General features: G+C 33.8%; 1 protein-coding gene across 9 annotated transcripts in view; it reads left to right on the top strand.

The window, feature by feature from the left end:
- LOC135195606 (transformer-2 protein homolog alpha-like) overlaps positions 1-16893 on the top strand; it is a 36329-nt gene extending 19436 nt beyond the window's left edge. For 2 of the 9 annotated variants that reach the window (XM_064221934.1, XM_064221931.1), the window contains exons 7-8: positions 1009-1202; positions 3428-3660. In XM_064221934.1, coding sequence (XP_064078004.1) covers positions 1009-1202; positions 3428-3474 — 241 coding nt within the window. In that variant the 3' untranslated portion in view covers positions 3475-3660. Of the gene's footprint in view, positions 1-1008; positions 1203-3427; positions 3661-5384; positions 5446-7129; positions 8140-8159; positions 12592-13971; positions 14072-16650 lie in introns of those variants that run through there. The other 7 variants (XR_010310191.1, XR_010310192.1, XR_010310193.1 and 4 more) reach the window with 7 other exon arrangements.
- The last annotated feature ends 2107 nt before the right edge of the window (positions 16894-19000 follow it).

Consider the following 19000-nt stretch of genomic DNA (forward strand, 5'->3'; position numbering starts at 1 on the left):
TTTTGGGAGTTAGACTAATAATCTAAGTGTTTTTGTATTTATTAACATATTTTGTTGGTTTGTTCATTATGACAAATTGTCAGTGGAGAGGTTTCAGAGGTCATAAAGGTGTACTGCTTTGCTTGTATTTAAATTTTTGTCATTGTTGCCTGAAGTCTAGCCTTCGTTACGCATAGCCAATCATCCATCGAGAAAGAGGGAAGAAATGCTGTGATAAGTTACGTAACGAGTGCGTTCGAAACCTTTTCTCTGAGTAAGTTGGCCCGTCTTAAAAAAAAAAAAAAATCACTTTCACATTATAAGTACCAAATTTATTCAACCTACGTAATGCAGAATACGGTCAAAATTTATGTGTAGATATAATGTGTATTCTGAATAAGCGTTATATTTATGAAATGCATAGATAAAATGTTATTGCAAAGAAAACTGTGTTACAGAGGCCCTGAATCTCATAGTAGTATACAATATTTGTTATTTAGAAATGCATTTTCCTTACGTAATAATATGAAACACCAAAATGGGGGTGGCATTTTGAGGGTTTAAACAGATTCAGGACATTTTAAGTATTTTCAGTTGGAAAATTTATTTGATGTGCGATCAAATTGAGCTACGAGCTTGGCCACAGAACTAATTAAACTTGTAAGTCAAGGTACCACTGTATCTCCAGTTTAAGACTGCTCATTGCAATCGTTGATTTCTTATGTGGGAAAAGTGATTCTCATATAACCAATAAGTTTCATTGCTTTCTTTTAAACTGAAAAGTTAGTGCTTTGCACAACCCTCTGATAAAGTATATTTTCTCAAGGTTAGAGGCAAGTTTATGAGATCTGTAAATCTCAACTTGTCAGTCTACTTCATTCTAAAGATATAAAGGCTTTCAAAAATATGTAAACCATTTACTTAGATTGGTAAGTAAATATCTAAACTATGAAATTAGGTTGTTTAAGTTTAATGTCATTGATGTTCTCATTTCTTTCAATTTTACATATGTAAAACATTAATTTCCAGTAGGTCCAGTGGATATGGAGGAAGAAGAACTGGTGGTGGTAGTGGTGGTGGCGGTGGTGGTGGAGGCCGTTATGGTGGTGGCTATGGTAGTGGTGGTGGTGGTGGAGGAAGTCGTCGACGATCCCCATCACCTTATCGTAGAGGCCGCTCAGGAAGAAATTCTTACAGATCAAGATCTCGTTCTTACTCGCCACGTAAGTACCATATGTTTTAGCCAAAACTGCAAAGAATGTCTTATAGATGGGTGGTTTGAATATTTATTAAAGCAACAACAGCATTTAAATTAATTGTGAATCTTGGTACAGTATTTAATTTTATATTATATATCATATATATATATATATATTATATATATATATATCTATATATATATATATGATATATATATATATATATATATATATATATATATATATATATATATATCACTTGTGCTTTCATTTCAGTTTGTACTTTATCCTCCTTTACTTTAAGGTAGTTATGTTGCTTTAATATATATGTGTATTTTCGTCTTAATAAAAAAAGAATTACTAGAGAAGCATTGAAGATTATGGAAATGAAGCCAGCCCTTGATATTATGTAATATAAAAGCAAAAAATTACAATTTAGGATAGATAGTGGTGGTTGAAAATATTTGTAAGAAGATGGGTTTGGAACATTGTTAGGCGACAGTACTTAATTTGAAAATTATTGTTCTAGAACTTCTAGGAGTTTTGGTGTTAGGCGTTACTGATTTGGATATGAAAATCATTCTGAATATATAGTTGTTAAGCTTCAAGTGCTTGATCAGCTGTCACCACATGACAATAATTGCTGGTTTATCCTTGTTTTAGTACCTTACAGTATACAGTAAATGTTATAGAAGTAATAACATTAAAATATTCTCTTATGATGCTTGTTGATAATTTGATATCTTACATCGCAAAAGGATTAACCATTGTTTTTAGCAAGCCCTAATTATAGATGTGGTTGGATAGGTGTCTTTTAGTTGGGGGTTCTCACAGATTGTACTGACCTGGTATATATGAGCCTTATGTGCAATCAGTTGTGTTAACAGGCCAATCGCTAGTAGTGAATTATTTTTTTATTTTATTTTTTTGGAAGGTGCTCTTCTCTCTTCAAATGGTAAATTTTTGGACTGCTTAAGTTATGATGCATTTGTTTTAAATTTGGCTTAGATAGCTACTAATAGTTATATATATGTACTGAAAGGGATACACTATTTACCTTTGATATCTGGTTGTATGCCAAACATTAAGAAAATAACCTAACATTGTGATTTAATACAGTGATTGTGATATTAATATATTCTCCATCATGCCCAGCTTTTTGTATTCTTATGATTCATGTTATGTTGGACGTTATGTGAAACTTTCATGCCATATTGTTTAGTAGCCAATTGTATCTGAATTCTGCAGTAAAGTGTTTAGTATCTGATGGATTCAAAATTTTTGGTGTGATAATATAAGGTTTGGTTATTCAGTCACAATATCAACTGGTTGGGGAAAAGTTACCTGGTACATGTACCAAACTACCAAGTACCAAAGTCTAGAATTTGCCAGAAAATTCTTTTGTAGTAGAAACTTAATTTTTAGTGTGCAGGACATAAAATTATCATGTATGGCTCAGTGTTCCTGTAAAGAATGGTCTGGATTTAGAAGCCTGATATTTTTCATAAGTCACATGCTTGATTAATGAATTTGGTAAAACTGATTATTAAGACCTCATTAATTCAGAGATTATTTCATTCTTCACTTTACACAGAAAATCCATTTGAAGTAATTGTCTTAACATTTAATAATCACCTTAGAGCCGAGTGTATTTGAAAATAGCCAAATCTGATTTAGTCCCTTTAATTAGTGAAAGAAAATCTGTATTATCTGTCAAGTTGCATAATGTTACTTGAGACTGTGAAATGCAGTTAACTTATTCAGACCATTTCAATTCCTTAAGCATATCCCCTTTTATAGTAATGATAGTTTGTATTAGGCTAGGGAGTTCACATGCACAAAGCATTTTGGCTATCCCTTGAGGTTGCGCCCCCCCCTAATATAGGGCGAAAAATGCAAAATCATGAAGAAATTCATGGAGCTTCATATGTCAATGGAGAATGCGTATACGAAATATTTTGTGAAAATTCTTACTTTCATAGTTACAGGGTAATTAGTAAAAGTAACTCAATAAGCCAAAAACATTGATCCATACAAGAAAATGCAGTATTTTGTCTGTTATCGTAAATTTTGATAATTATCAAACAAATTGTTATCAATGGCATCTGTAGAGATTCCATGAGTCACAAAGTGGGTAGACTGAGCTTTACACCCTTCAGTGCAAGCAGAAACATGAAGAGAGTACACGTTCGAGTTTCACCTCTGACATTCGCTTGCTTTTACGTCTTGTTTTTCTTTGTTTCTGCAAGGTTTTTATAATGCCAATGGGGAAAAGACAAGCAAAACATCTCGCTAACATACAGAAGAAGAAAATTGACTAATAAGAGTTCAGAAGATTATAATATCGGCGATAATAGTGGAGTTAGTGAAGGAGAGAGTGTTGCATAAGGAGGAGCTCCCCGTCTCGCCTTACGCAGTGCCCCATGCTACGATCTTTGAGGAAAGGGATCTTCATTTATGATTAAATTATGATAAAATAACATAGTTTTGGTTTATTAATACCCAAAAAGGAATATAAAATTCATAATCATGATTTATTAACATTTTCTTTGTAAGAATACAAAAGAAAAATTTTGAACGCCTGTATCTCAAAACTTTACTTATTGAACTTCAAATTCTATCTTCTCCCTTAATTGTAAAGCTATAGTATGGAAATTTTAGTATATAACTTAGACATTATAGAACAATCAAATGTAGCTTTTTTTCCTCAGTTTTTGTTTGTTTTTCTTAAATTTGTATCCCCTGATTTATAGGGTTTATTTTTTTACCACAAAGAAAAAAGTCATATCTAGCAGAAAAATTGCTTTTAGAAAAAAAAATTATTTTATTGGAGGTCTACATCAGGTCTATATATGGTAGTAATCCCAGGTCTTAATATTATCAAGGGAGGAGATAGAATTTGAAAAATGGTTAGTTTAGAGATAATTCGGACTGGTGTCACAAAACCAAAGATCAGAAGCGAAAATCAAATGTGGTTTGGAGATGTTCCAAGTTACTTTAAGTGGTATGAATGTCAGTCCTGTCCTTTTAGAAATGGCATTAGCCGGCTGGCGCCCTTAAAATAGTTTGGGTTTTTTGTCTCGTGATCTTGTTAACCTTTTATCGTTGGCATAAAGATTTCTCAACATCGCTATAAATGTTTTAAATGTACTTTTCCTTTCTTAAGGGTTTTTGTCTGTCTGCTTCCTCCATAATTTCCTGGGCCTTCTGACAGGTCTCCATTATACTTCCATATCTTCGGCTTATCTCACCAGTTGTTCATACCCTCTCATATTATGGTCAAACCATATCAGTTTCTGTAATGTTCTTTCTTCTTCTTTCTTCTTCCTTCTTCTTCATTTACCAAATTTACCTGGGGTATTTAGTAATGATGCCAACCATTGTATTGGTGCACATTGGAATTCACACTGGCAACAACCTTATGACTACCTTTCTGATTGTTCTTTTTCTGTTCCCTTTTCAGGTTGACGTAGGCTTTATTTTGCTTATTAATTTTCATTCCTCTTAATATGCTGTAAACATCTAGTAGTACATGGGTTGTCTGTGAAGCAGCATTAAGAGAATAATTTTTGAGCCACTTTTGTAGCTATTTAATTGTTTCTGTAATCTTTCAAATGCCTTTTCAAGATCCACAATTTCTGATTTAATCTGTGTGTGGTACTTGTGGTTACCTCATTATATGGACTGGTTTTGTTCTAGATTTCCAGCTTGAAGCCAGACTGAAATTGCCATCAGTGCACCTCATGCGTGTGCTATAGGCATTACTTGAGGTTCTTTTGTAGCATGTCTCGGCCCCTAGCTGCAACCCCTTTCTTCATTCCTCTTACTGTGCTTCCTTTCATATCCTCTTCCATCTTACTTTCCACCCTATTGTAACAGTTGATTCATAGTGCAACTGCGTAGTTTTCCTCTCGTTACACCTTCAGAACTTTGTATCAATTTCTGTTTCAGCACTGAATGACTTCCTAGGTCCCAGTGCTTGGCCCTTGGCCTAAAATTCCATATTCAATCTGATTGTTAAATTTTTCTTAGTCTTTCAATTAGCACATTTTCAAATATTTTATGGCATTCTCAAGTTGTCATTTCTCTAATTTCCACATTGAATTAAATTTGTTATACCTTTATATACCATTAGTGTAACGCGCCATCTCCGTTTTGTTCTTGTCGCTTCCTTTATCAGGTTCTTATATGTTTTAACCCTTACAGGCCGGGCATGATCATGTGAGGCGCAATAATAGCTCTAGATGTTCGATCCGGTTTGCCTCAGGTGAGAATCAATATTTCGCGCCATACAGTTTGAACGAATTTTGCGGGAACATTTTTTAAATCACTTGAATGGGCCGTAAATGACTTACGACAGCACTTGTACTTCAGTACATGTTAAAGGGAGAGATTAGTATGACTAAAGGTTTTTGAGGGGGAATGTACTGTGCCTCCCCATCCCAGGACATCTTGTATATATTTGCTTATAAATATACTCAGGGGTGGTTGTTGGTTTTAGCATTGTAATTTTGTAGACTTAAGTACAAGAAATTATTAGAAAAAGTTTATAAGTAAAATTTATACTGCACTCCCTCTCAATACATATTGTAAGTATTTTACCAAAATATTCTCAATTTTGTTACTGATTTTAGTTCTTATCTGTTGTGGTATTGTGTGAGCTGTAATTGATATTTCAAAAAATAAAATAACATTTTTATCAACATGTATATCTTGGAAAATTAGTATATTTTTATGATTGTCTTGGAAAGTAGGCCCTGCACGGTTTGGAAATATTCACTTTCAACACCTTGTGGAAGATATAGAAAATATGTTAAAAAACAACCTTCAAGTTTGCCCAGTCTAAGGGTGTTGTCAGTATGTGTACGTATTAGCCTGGCTTGTAAGGGTTACTAAAACTCATAGAAACAGACTTCTTGTTGCTTTTATCTAGTCACTTGGTGTTTTGGTTTGCTTCCATTTTTCATCTTCATCAGTTTATTTTTTATTTTTTTTGTCAGTTATTTAAAACATTTGTTTATTTAATCCACTTCCTTTTATTTACAAACATTTTATTCATTCACAGGATGGGCAAAATACTGCCTCTCATTTTCAAAATGTTTTAATCTTTATATATCTTTTCCATCTTTCTTCAGCTACGTTCCTTTCCCAAATTTCTTCTAGACTCTGCTTGTTTTGAAATGCTAATTTCTGATCCTTCCAACTCCTGTTTATTGTCCATGATGAACTTGTACTTATCTGCCTGTCTTCATGTCAGAGTTTTGAGGGCTCTTATCTGTTGCACTTTGTACATCCTCATTCCACTTCCACACACTAACCAAATTTATTGTCACATAATCGTACTGCTACTACTACCACTACATCTTTTCATGTCTTGATTCAGCAATTGTGACTGACAGCCCTTTCTCAATATTTTGTGGGTAATGGTTGTCCGTTTTGTCTAGCAAATAGTTTTAACTGGTCACGAGCATCTGGATAGCAATTAAGGCTCATATAGTCTAATGGTTTGTGCAGATTGAAAAGAACTAACATAGGAAAGAACTTAAGATAATTATTGTTAATAGGTATTCCATTAATAGTTTTATGGCTAAAATAATCAACAGTACACAGGTTTTGTTCAAAATGAATATTAAATCATTTACCAAATATTAAAGTTAGACTGAATTTTTTTGGGCCTTGATTTTGAAATTAGTTTTAAATTTATATTTTTGCTGTAGGGTTATCATTGGAATTTTTATTTTTATTGTAGGGAATTTGGGATTTACATTTAAAGTTGATATATCAATCCCAAAAGTATATCAAAAGGATGAATAGTATGCTGTGTTCCGTTAATTACAGTTTCTAAGCTTCCGTGATGAAAGAATTTTCCATTCTCTTATTTGTTCTTTGTTAATATCTTCAATTGAGATTTACTTTCATGTTGACTCTGTATATCTTTTATCCTTTTTCAGGTCGCTACAGCCGGTATTGAGGTGTTGGTGTCATTAATGCTCAGTTCTAATAGAAAACATCTTATATTGTAGATACAGTTGCCATTCTTTTGTTTTATGAAAAAAGAAAGTTCAAATGTCATGTACTTGCTGAATGATGCAAGAAAAGTACCTGTTATGTTACCTTTATAATCATGAATGAGTATAAGGTAATTTGCAAAAAAGAAAAAAAAAAGTATGTTTCTGTTAAGTAATATTTAACAATTAACAATTTATGTTCTTTGAATGGCCAGCTTAGTAATAGACCACGATGTTTTCTGTTGAATTAGAGCTTTAGGTATAAGGCATTCAGTTTGGAAAGTACAGTTCTTTATAGTCATTAGTTTGTGTTAAATATGCTCCCAAATTTTGTCAGTACGTAACTGCTTGTAAGGAGATCTTATATCAAGACTTGTTTTCTAAATGAGTACAGTGTGTGTGTAAAACTTTCCTTAATTATATCATGTATATAGAGCAATAATCATTGTATGTTGATTAATAGCTTCCAGAGTGAGGTTAATTGAATCAAAATAGTACCTCTTGTAAAAACATAATTTGTAATTTGATTTTTTCATTTTTTTTACCACAAACAATTAATGAGAGGATATGCAACTTTCGAGTTTGTTGTTATTAATGTTTATTTTTTGTTTTAATTTTTGTCAACATCATAGAATATTAGATACTGGAACAATATTAGCTTGAGTTGTAGATAGGTTATTTACGTTAAACACTGCTCATTGTTTTAATGTCTCATGGTATTTCGTTGTTTTGTGTATTGTATTATGTTAAAATTAGGGTTTACCACAACAAAAAGGTCTGTGCATGAGAGAGCAAAAGGTAGAGTAGAAGTTTGTGTGTGTGTGTGTGTGTGTGCGCGCGCATATTTGTGGCCTATGACTTGCCGCCTTGAAAGGTTTAATTATATCTACTTCTGATATATTGTACAAAGGAGTTTGTGGTTTTCTGTATAAATAAAACCGGTCTTAACACAATTTTTCTTTGTCATCCCAAGGCTTGAAGAGAGGATATATTGGAAGATAAGGAAATCTAATATAAGAAGCTCATTAGGGAGAAGATCATGGCGAAGATTGATTGGCTGGAATAATTCATCACTTAAGAAACCGAGCGTTTCAAGCTAGTCTAGAAAATTAAGGTCAAGCTTCTGAAGATCCGCTATTATTTACGAAGCTAATCGGGAAAGTTGACGAAGCATTTACGAAGGATGAAAACATTTGAAGAAGAGATATTTGTCCGGGGAGAGGGTTGATTCAAGAGAGAAAAGGGTAAGAAGGGAAGTACAGTAATTGATAGGTCAAGATACTGGCAAAGAAGAGAAAGAAAAAGAGGGAGAAAGAAAAGTTGGCAAAAGTGCGAATGGTCCACCTGTCACCTTGGCCAAGCACCAACTCATCATCTCAGAGCGCTTCTTCCTGTCAGGGAATGTCATAAAAACTTTTTCCCAGGTAATCCTTCATCTCATTTGACTCAAGCATTTTGTTCGTTACATACAGTCATTTTCAGTTCATAAATACTGGCAATAGATATGAAGTATATATACATTTTACACAGGTTGAGTGATATATTCACCAAACCTCAAAAAAATGCAGTGTATTATGTAAACACATGTATTATTATACATAAACATACACTAATCATAAATAACAAATACTTGGTTTATTATATCAGCAACCTATCCCCAGTAATTATCAATGAATGTGCGTTTATTAGATATACGTTTAGTAGTGCACACTTGTAATATATGTTTTTGCATCTTGTGTTGTGTATAATTGAGTAATGTACATGTGTTTATGTATATACATGCAGTGGTGTCATGGCTTACATAATTTTTGGGGGAAGCACAGGTTGCGGCAAAAAAATATTTTTTGCATATTAAGATTTCGCATTTTCAGGTCACCAAGTAACATACTGGATCTTCAAGATCATCATTGCCAGAAAATTAATTTCATGTACATCAGTATTGTTTGAATTAATGCAGTTTGTCTCGTAGGCGACGATTCTATTATTCATAGGTTTTTCATACTTCTAAAGCAAGAAATATCACAATAGCTGTAATGAAAGTATTTCAGTGAAATATAGGAAAAACCTTTTATAAATTTGATAAATGGGATAGGCAAGCCATGTTTTGACTGTCCAGCTTTTCTAGGTAGGGACATGTTTAACCATACTACTGTTTTCAGTGTTCCCTTTCCAGCTTGCCGTTAATGAGCACGAAATGCTTTTCTGTCAGAGATAGTTTGACCATCTCCAATTTTTTCCCTTCAAATTTTTTGTCAGTAACTGTTTTTACTACTGAATCAGTATGGACATTAATGTGTAAAAGAAAAGAAAAGAGACATGTTAAATGTGGGTGGGAGACAGACTAGATCCTTAAAATATGTGCTTTGGCTGTTGACGAAACCATTTGTTTAACCCGAGATAAACAAGCTAGGTAGGAATGTTCCACGTGAAGTTGATGAAATTTTGCTCAAAGGAAATGCCATGGTTTACTGAACTTCTGTAAGTTTTGAATACTAATTCGTCTAAAATTATCTGTGTCTGTAAGACGAGATATGGCTTTGATGTTATGCAATGTGTAGTAAAGGGGAAAAAAAAAAAAAGCAAGCACATCTGAACTGGATGATATATTGCGAGTGAAGAGTCCACAGCATTTATTACTTAACACTGTTATTCAGTCAAGTCAAGGTGTTTACAGACAGCTTGATGTTAATGGTGGTTGCGGTGTAGTCTTGTGGTTAGAAAATTTATTTAAACAGGCATAACTAATGAATAGTTTTTTTATCCCCACCCCCTGTAGATACAGAGGAGTTGGGGAAATTAACATGAACTTTGCAGTAAAAATTCCTGCTGCATTGTTATGAAGTACTTTACTATACCACTTTTCATTTTAATGAACATTAAAAGGCAGTCAATATGTAGTTTAATTAAATGGATGCTGTATTACCATCAAATCATATAAAGGCTGTGCATTCTTTCCATATTGACAATACTACCGGAAAAAATATTCCCATAGACTTTCTAATTGATACAGCACATAGGAACATTATGAAAAAGTCAAAAAGTTTCCCCTGAACCTTCAGCATTTTCAGTTTAGTAAGCATTAAAGTCAAGTTTGTGATTTAGCAAACCCTTTGATCATAAACTTACCTGTTGAAATGATCATAAACTTACCTGTTGAAAAGTTTTGTTGACTCAACAGAGAAAAAAGCTACAGATTTTCTGCCTAATGCGAGACTGATAAAAATTTAGCACTTAATATTTGGACATAATGTAAAGGATTGCTGATTGTTCAAGTATTTTTGCCACAGCAGTTATTCAACATAGAAAAACAGTAGCTGAAGACCAGCTACAGCAGGAGGACAATTTCTTTACTAATTGAATGTATTTTCATTTTAAAAATAGGTGTTAAAAACCACTTTATTAAAAGCGCAACATTCTTTTGCAAATCACACAAATTTTTTTTTTAGAATCTTGTGCATTCTGATCACTTTATTTTTTTTTTTTTTTATTTTTTTTTTTCTTCATTAGATGCATGAATTGCTACTTTGCAAGTGCAGTCTCTAGGCCAGCCATATTAAGCATCAAGACTCAAATGTCCCAAGTTCACATGTCAAGGCATTAAACAGCAGATTGTGGATGATTTAAATTTTTTGTTAGTGGCAGTCCCAGGAATATCTGATTAAACTGTGCTGGAGGTAAATCTTGAGGGTATGGAAGGCTTACTGTAATATGAACAAAAAGTAACAAAAACAGCCACAAACAACTGTACCTTCTCCAGCCCATATAGTTGGACATTAGATTACTAACGAAAGTGGAAATTAAGGAAATCCTAACCTCTACCTGGTCATTCAATGATCATTATCTGCTCCCTCTCCAGCCCATGTGCGCTCAAGCACTGACAGGTGTTGGAGTAGTCATAAAGGCCTTGCTATCATATTCAACATCATTATCCGCTTTTTATCCAGTATGTTGAAACGTTTCTTTGGAAGTTGAAGCTTTTCTTTTAAGAACCAGTAGATCAAACCCAAGTGACCCCTCCACCTGCCAATCTCTGTCATTGACAATCCTGTTTAGCTTTGGAATGCACAATACACAGGGCAGGTTCAATACTCCTAACTTCTCTTCTGCTATAGGGGAAATTCTTTTGTTAATTTTTGAAGCTCTTGAACTTAGTTGTGTTGAACCAGTAAATTTATTTTGGAAAGCCACTTTATAATTTGGATGTAATGATTCTCTGGTCTGGACAAAATTGTGACTAAAATACAGTGGAAACTGGTGAATTTTAATAATTTTTGTTTCAGGTAGTCTCTTGACTGCATCCTCTGGATGGCATTCTTACATATAAGGATTGTGGTTATTTTTTGTAGAATTTGTAAAGGCAAAACAGCATAGCATCAGGTTTTGTGTCCTACATTGTTTTTTTTTTGTGAAGGACAGAGGCAAGTAGTTTCAAGTTTTAATACCAATGTTTTCTTTGCATTCGGATTCATACACATTACAAAAAAAGAAAAAAACCATGTCAGAAATTTACATCGACCACACATGAGATTCTTGAGATAAAACATGTAATTTAGTACCCTACTCGGGTGAGAGTCAAGAAAGGCCTTTTTGTGTATCAGCTACATTTATCCTTTGATTGTATTTTATAATTTAGATTCCATTCATTGGGCAGAGAGAACCTATGTATATGCTGAGTGACCTTACTTGCTTAACTGGTGTGTGTATGCTTATACAGGCAGCCCATAGACAAGGCTGCAGATATTTTCTGCAACTAATTTATAACATTATTAACTTGAAACTACATATTCAATATTCATAAAATACTGTTGAAACTATGCAAATACAGATAGTAAAATATTAACTTGAAACTACATATTCAGTATTCATAAAATACTGTTGAAACTATGCAGATACAGATAGTAAAATAATTTAAGCAAGAAAATTTAGTTTGAGGAAATTTGATTATGCTGCGGAATAAAAGTCATTTTTTCATTCAGATATCTAGTATTTTAGTATCCGCAGTCATTCCTCTAGAGGGTATTCTTATCTAGTCAGCAGGGATTTTATATTGACTTGCTGCACACATTTTGTAGCAACAGGTAAAGGGGGTTCAGATACAGTTTTGTAGTGTAATGCAGTTTTTTTTATTTATTTTTTTATTTGCTTCTATGCCTTCTGCATACTATAAACACCTAGGATATGTTTGTCAGTACCTTTACTCTTAATGGAATTTTGAATTATAAAGAGAAACTCCTTGAAGATCTTCAGTCCACGTAAGCTTAAGAACAAATGTGGTTGTACAGCCCCCTGTGCAAGGTAAACCAACACAGCAAATTTGGATGAGTGAAGCACAACATTTAGAAGAAACTTCAAGAAACCAAGACCTGATTTGCCTGCTGATTTCTCCTATAAGAAAGCCTATAGAGGTAGGTAGTGTGATGAAGTTTGGAGTCTTGCTATTTGGCCACTTTGTACTTTGAAATTATACAGTACTTGGAACCAGAAACCTTATGTATATATGCAGCTCTTTCTGGTCTAGCTGAATTCATTTTGCTGTCTTTGAAAATTGCTCTCTATTGAATAACACTTATGGAGGAAATAGTCTGCTGGTAATAAATGGAAACTAATCAAGCCCATGCTTGGATTGTTGCATTTTACATTCAAAAAAGAAAGTCAATTTGAAGAAATTCTACCTTATTTTGAATTGCACACTTTTGACCCTAGGGTATTGAGGAATGTTTTTGCATCCCTTGCTACATCGTCCCTGACAATTTTTTGCACCACACTCCAGTCCTGAAGCTTCAGTATTTTGTAGCCTCCACCCTCTCGTTGTCTTAGTTTTATAAGACCCACGTTTAAGGGGTATAGAAGCAAAGATATGGAGCATGTTTAAAGATTTGACCCAGTTTAATAATTGTAATGGATGATAATTGTAGTCACAGCACACAGGATAAAGGGAAAAAGACTGAAAGCTACCACAGGGACAACCAGACAGTAAGCAGACCTCATATTCACAAACATCACATGGCATCATCATTTTACTTGCCATGGTTATAAACTTACAAGTAGCATCTACTGTTGTCTCGTACATTTATGTCTTTTATGTAGTATGTTTGGTAAATTCTCAAGTATGTGTAACAGCAGGGACTTATCTTGAGATATTTTTTAATATGTTTGTATCAGGTGATCTTTTAGTGGTTGGTGATTGTATGAGAACCGCATTATTTTCTTTTAAAGTAATGTAACCAAACTAATTGATTCTCTTCCAAAAGTTATCTATAGTATCAGTATTCAGTTGCTTTTATAGTACTTGCCCAATAGTCAGTCTTATCTTCTTCCACAGAAGAGGTACATAGAATGGAATTTATATTAATTAGCAACCAGGTGTTGCAGTATAAGTTAGGAATGTGTGAATGAATGCATTTCTTGATAGGTGATCATAGATGCAGCATGTGTATCGTTAATTATAATGGCCCAAGTTTTATGCCTTTATGCTTAGCTTTATACAAGTTAAAGTACCTCAGAGTTAGTATTTACAAGGAAGATACTGTATTCCTATAATATGAAATTGCTTTTCTCAATTATGTTCTGCCTTGTCTTAATACTCAAATGTGGCTAGTTTCTACTTATGACCTTTTTCATGACCTGTGTCTTTCTACTACTAACTTCATCATCCCTTGTTTATGAAGTATATGTAGAAGATTGAAGTTACAAGCCGTGTGAATTATTGCTAAATATATGTTACTGGTATATTACCCGTCATCAGAACGGTCTCCTATTAATTCCATACGTTCTTAACATTCCAGTTTAACCTAATGTACTTGCACATGATGACTGGGACAGGAAATGCGAAATGTCTCAAACTTCTACGATAGAAGTTTTCATCAGATTGATTAGGGGTGTAAGGTATGTGACATAGGGTAAATGACTTAGTGGCGATGTATCAGCCACTTTTAACAACGCAGACACCTTCCCGAAAAAGTAGTTCTATTAATTCGCTGCTGTGAGCATCGGTCAGAGTTGTGGCCCATCCAGGCAGCATACTGAGACATGTATGCTCCTCTCAGTGTTTTCTCCTAAATGATGAAATAATGACATAATTCAAGTGCTTTTTCGGGAAGTGGGCGCATTCCGAGAGAGGTGGCTACTATATCACCACTTGGTCATTTACCCTACGCATAATTTGTATCTAATATGCACCAAAAACTGCAATGAGCTAATGATTGTACAAAATGTTATATTTAAAAAAATTGTACCGAGGTGTTTTTAACAATTTTGGTACCTATTAGTGATTTTACTTATAATAATTTCCCACCAACTCACAGATGTGATGGGAGTTCACAGAAATACATATTCAAAGCTGTATAAAGGAGGATAAGATGGATTAGGAATCTTGATAAACAATAGTAGGCTGAGGGGAGGGAGTATTTGATGAAAAACAAGCAGTTTTATTGCATTGTTCACTTTGAGGGAAGGCTACTATGAGATTCAGGGCCTCTGTACCATGGTTTTTTCGCAATAACTTTTTATATATGCATTTCATAAATATAACGCTTATTCAGAATACACATTATATCTACACAAAGTTTGACTGTATTCTGCATTACGTAGGTTGAATAAATTTGGTACTTATAATGTAAAAGTGACTTTTTTTTGAAGACGGGCCAACTTACTCAGAGAAAAGGTTTTGAACACACTCGTTACGTAACTTATGACAGCATTTCTTCCCTCTTTCTCGATGGATGATTGGCTATACGTAACGAAGGCTAGACCTCTGGCAATAATGACATAAAAATGTAAATACAAGCAAAGCAGTACGCCTTTATTTAGTCTAACTCCAAAATAAGTTTCCTAAGAAATTACAGTCTACTTTATAGGTCACAATCAGATTGACAATGTAGGGAATAGTTGATAATTTTCAAAAACATAGTAGACAAGCTTGATTTGATAACTGCTATATCCAATGCCAAGCAATTTTTATTTATTGGCTATCTACCTATTTACTAAAAAAAAAAAAAAAAAAAAATAGCCGTTACCGCATTTGGCTTTGAACCTTCACCAATAATTATTGTCAGAATGATGACTTCATGAGGCTCCACCCACTTTGGCCTCGTTATAATTCAGGATAACACTGAAGGCTATCATGGGCATTGTTGGATTAGAAAATTTAACTCTAGAAGTTGCAAGAAGTGCTAAATAATCCTCAAGGATCCCAGCAGTTGGCCTAAACGTTTAATTCATGTATATTACTGCTATTACTACAGTAGTATTACTACGCTAGCACAGATACCCCACCCACATATATGTATCGTTCCGCCATTCATAAAGTCTTTGTCATGGCCACGGGCTTTCTCTTGACTAAAAAGTTGCAAGTCGTAAGACATGCAGTTTTGCAACCACTGGGAAAATTCAAAATCCTGTTAGCCATTATTGACTGCTATGGGTTTCAGAGCTGATGGAATAAGGTGAATGACTTTCTGTCTTGTGGATGGGCGGGGCAACATTTCGTCAAATGTTGTTTACTTTGCTTACGTAATGAATGTTTTTCGACTCTTGGCTCGTAATCATTGGCCATGGCATCGGCTGGATAATTTTTACTCTATAAAAATTAAAACTATCAGGTTTAGGTCATTTATAATGCTGCCAAAATTTGTGTGTGGTTGTAAAATATACATTCGTCAACTTTCAGCTACATCCGATGCTTTGATAAGGAGCAAAGTCCAAAAAACCGTGTTACAGAGGCCCTGAATCTCATAGTAGTTGGGTGTGATATATAGGCTATACTAGTTAAACTTTTTAAAATTTACTAATTTTCTAAGGTAAATCATATGTCATGGAATGTTAAGAAAGGGAATTTTACCTGATGTTGCAGTCCCAATGATTTTAGGTTCAACAGGCTTTCATTTAAAGTGACTTGAGAATAGTGGGAAAAAATATATTTGAAAAATGAACTGAGAGATTTATTGTTGAGGAGGTGGTAACAATTTATTATAAAAATTCATGATAATAAAGAAATTATTCAAATCTTTAGAACCAGAAGTGTTTTAGGAGTTGAAGTTTAATAATGTACAGTGTAACCTTTTCTTGACCAAATGAATATAATTGTGGTTAAAAAGTGAATGATTGGGAATTCATTATGAAAGGATGGGGGAGAAAGGGTAGGTACAAAAATTGTTTTTAGTTGGAGTGAGTTTGTCTTGAGTATTTAAAATAAAATATGGAAAATACCAACTACACATACAAACACTTAAAATTTGCAAGTTACTCTGACATGGCCGGTTAAGTTCTCTCATTTCAGTTTTAGATCTTGCTGTACTTTATTGCTTAATGCAAGCTAGAGTGGAGCTTTGGAATTAAAAAAATATTTACATGAATATAACTAGCCAACAATCAAGGAAATAGATATTAAAATTAATATATGCAAAGGTGTTCAATTTACCCATGTATTGTGAGTGTTTTTACAAGTCCCCTTTTAATTTTTCCAGATTAAAAAGGAAGTATTGGAGGCATACTTGGTGACCAAAGATATTAATATATCAGCAGTCGGCCTGAAAGATGAAAGATCTAAACAGTATGAAGCAGTCACTTCCTGGAATGCTATAGGTGTAAATTGCATGTATGGATATAAATACACTGAAATGTAATGAAATACTAAAACTACTTTTTGTAATGGCTATATTTCAAACCCAGGAGGATATCTTTTGACAATAAAAAATGAGAAATTTCAATGGTGTCTCATCTTATTCTCAGGCAACTTTGCTAATTTCTAGGGAATCTACTAGGATGAGAATTCAACACGCTTTCCAGAAATCACTGAGTCATGGACGTTTTAAAAAGCGTTTGCTGTAAATAAATGATTTGTCAGAGTACGGTCTTACCTGACAGTTTCATTTCTTCTATAAAGATAATTGTATTTACCCTTTAAATACTTGGAGAAATTTATACATACTTCGTTTTACATGTAGGGTCGTGAAATTTTGAAATAAACTCATATATATATATATATACACATATATATACACACACACACACACACAGTTGTGGTGTGCATTATATTAGATTTATGTACCATTGTAAGAATAACTCATACATAATACTTACTGTTATTAAAAGAGAAAAGGCCTATATAAGAAAGTCAGGAGCTACTGAAACCATGCAGAGAAAGTCATAGTGATTAAGGCTAAGTAAATTTTGGCTAATTTATTAAATGGATGATGTTCATCAAGTATTCTGCTAAATAGTCATATTCAGGCAGTATTCTGTCCATCAAATCCTCAGTAACAATGGCAAGGCGTTGGTAAGTAGAATCATTGTTTATTCTTTGAGGATGCAGTTGCATGTAACCCATTCAGTAGTTATCAGATTATTTTGTTAGTGGTGTGCCATTCAGAATTAACCACTGCAGAATGTAGTTACATTAGTGCACATGTTGACAATCTGAATTATTGGTGAAAGTAGGTGACAAAAGAATACAATGAGTAGAAGATTAGGAAAATCAATGTTTATGAAATAATGTAGATAGCCAGCCTCGAAGAATAGATGACAGCAGTTACTTGAAAGTAAACTGCCTATGATAATGAAATAGAATTTAGTTGAAATTAGTGAGTGGCACAAATTACTTAGGTCGGGGATATTTATTCCCCCACCCAGATTGTTTCATTGGCTTACTTTGATTACTTGCAACTCATTTCAAATTCAAATTACTGCAAATTTTCTTTTAAGCAGTTAGGCCTATATCTATACTGAGGTCTGAAAAGTTGAGATTTTCCTGTCTAATTGTTTTTAACATTGTACTCAGGTGCTCTTCACCAGCAGAATTGTATCTGAAATTGTTGGAAAAATGTTAATATACCTGTCTGTAATGTTAACTTTAGGCACCGACATTCAATTAGCTCGTTTAGAATGGGCCAACAGCCATACCACGTTAAAGCACGGCTTCTCTCTCGCATTGAGAATGGTTTTCAGTAGTACTTCATAATTCTGGTCATCATTACCTTCAGGTCTTCCTAGTCTTCCCAGAATATGCCCTCTGTGTAGTATTTGATGTGCTGTGAACTTTAGTCTATTACTTTTGAAACTCGCTACCATAGTTGTTTTATTTATGTAACCAAATTGTTTAATGATCTTCCTAATGCTGTAATCGAATGGATGGAACTTGGAGGTTCAAACGGTGAAATTGCTCGTGTGCAGAGCTGGTTGACTTACTCTTATTTCATGGTTTGGTATGGGCCTTGTAACTTATTACCTCATGTCAAAAATTCTTGATTTTCATGAAGGAATAGCTCAGAAAATATGCCATGTCATGGTGACCGAAAGGTTACATTTTTTATGGGCCTGTCCTTGTCCTATAGAAAGTTATCTTTGCAAGAAAGTAATCAGGAGACTGCTTTATGACCTTGAAGTAAAATACAAAAGTTATATTTAGTTAAAGCAAATCAACATAGCATTAAAAATTCATGTATATTCACAAATAGTTCCTGTATCAGTAAACGAGTACGAACTACCAAGTGATGGCAAAAATAATATGATTAGTGGTGCACTTGAAAAGTAACCAATTTTTCTCTCAGAAGTTGGTTCCCTGATGCACTTCACCAGTGTAATCCAGCAGGGTTTTTATTAAACATTGTCAAACCACTCGGTCTTTAATCTTAAAGGACGTTGTTCTACTCCGTATTTTTGGTAATAACAACTAACTCCACAAAACTTATACCATAGAAGATGAAATGTATGAACTCATTCTTATCGGAGATATATATTGAAATGACTTGGATGTAGTGCATCTACAGGAAAGGGGAATCCCATGTGCAATGTATGTTATCTCACTTGTTTTATTTT

The sequence above is a fragment of the Macrobrachium nipponense genome, chromosome 16 (genome assembly GCF_015104395.2).
Source record: "Macrobrachium nipponense isolate FS-2020 chromosome 16, ASM1510439v2, whole genome shotgun sequence".
Taxonomy (NCBI): domain Eukaryota; kingdom Metazoa; phylum Arthropoda; class Malacostraca; order Decapoda; family Palaemonidae; genus Macrobrachium; species Macrobrachium nipponense.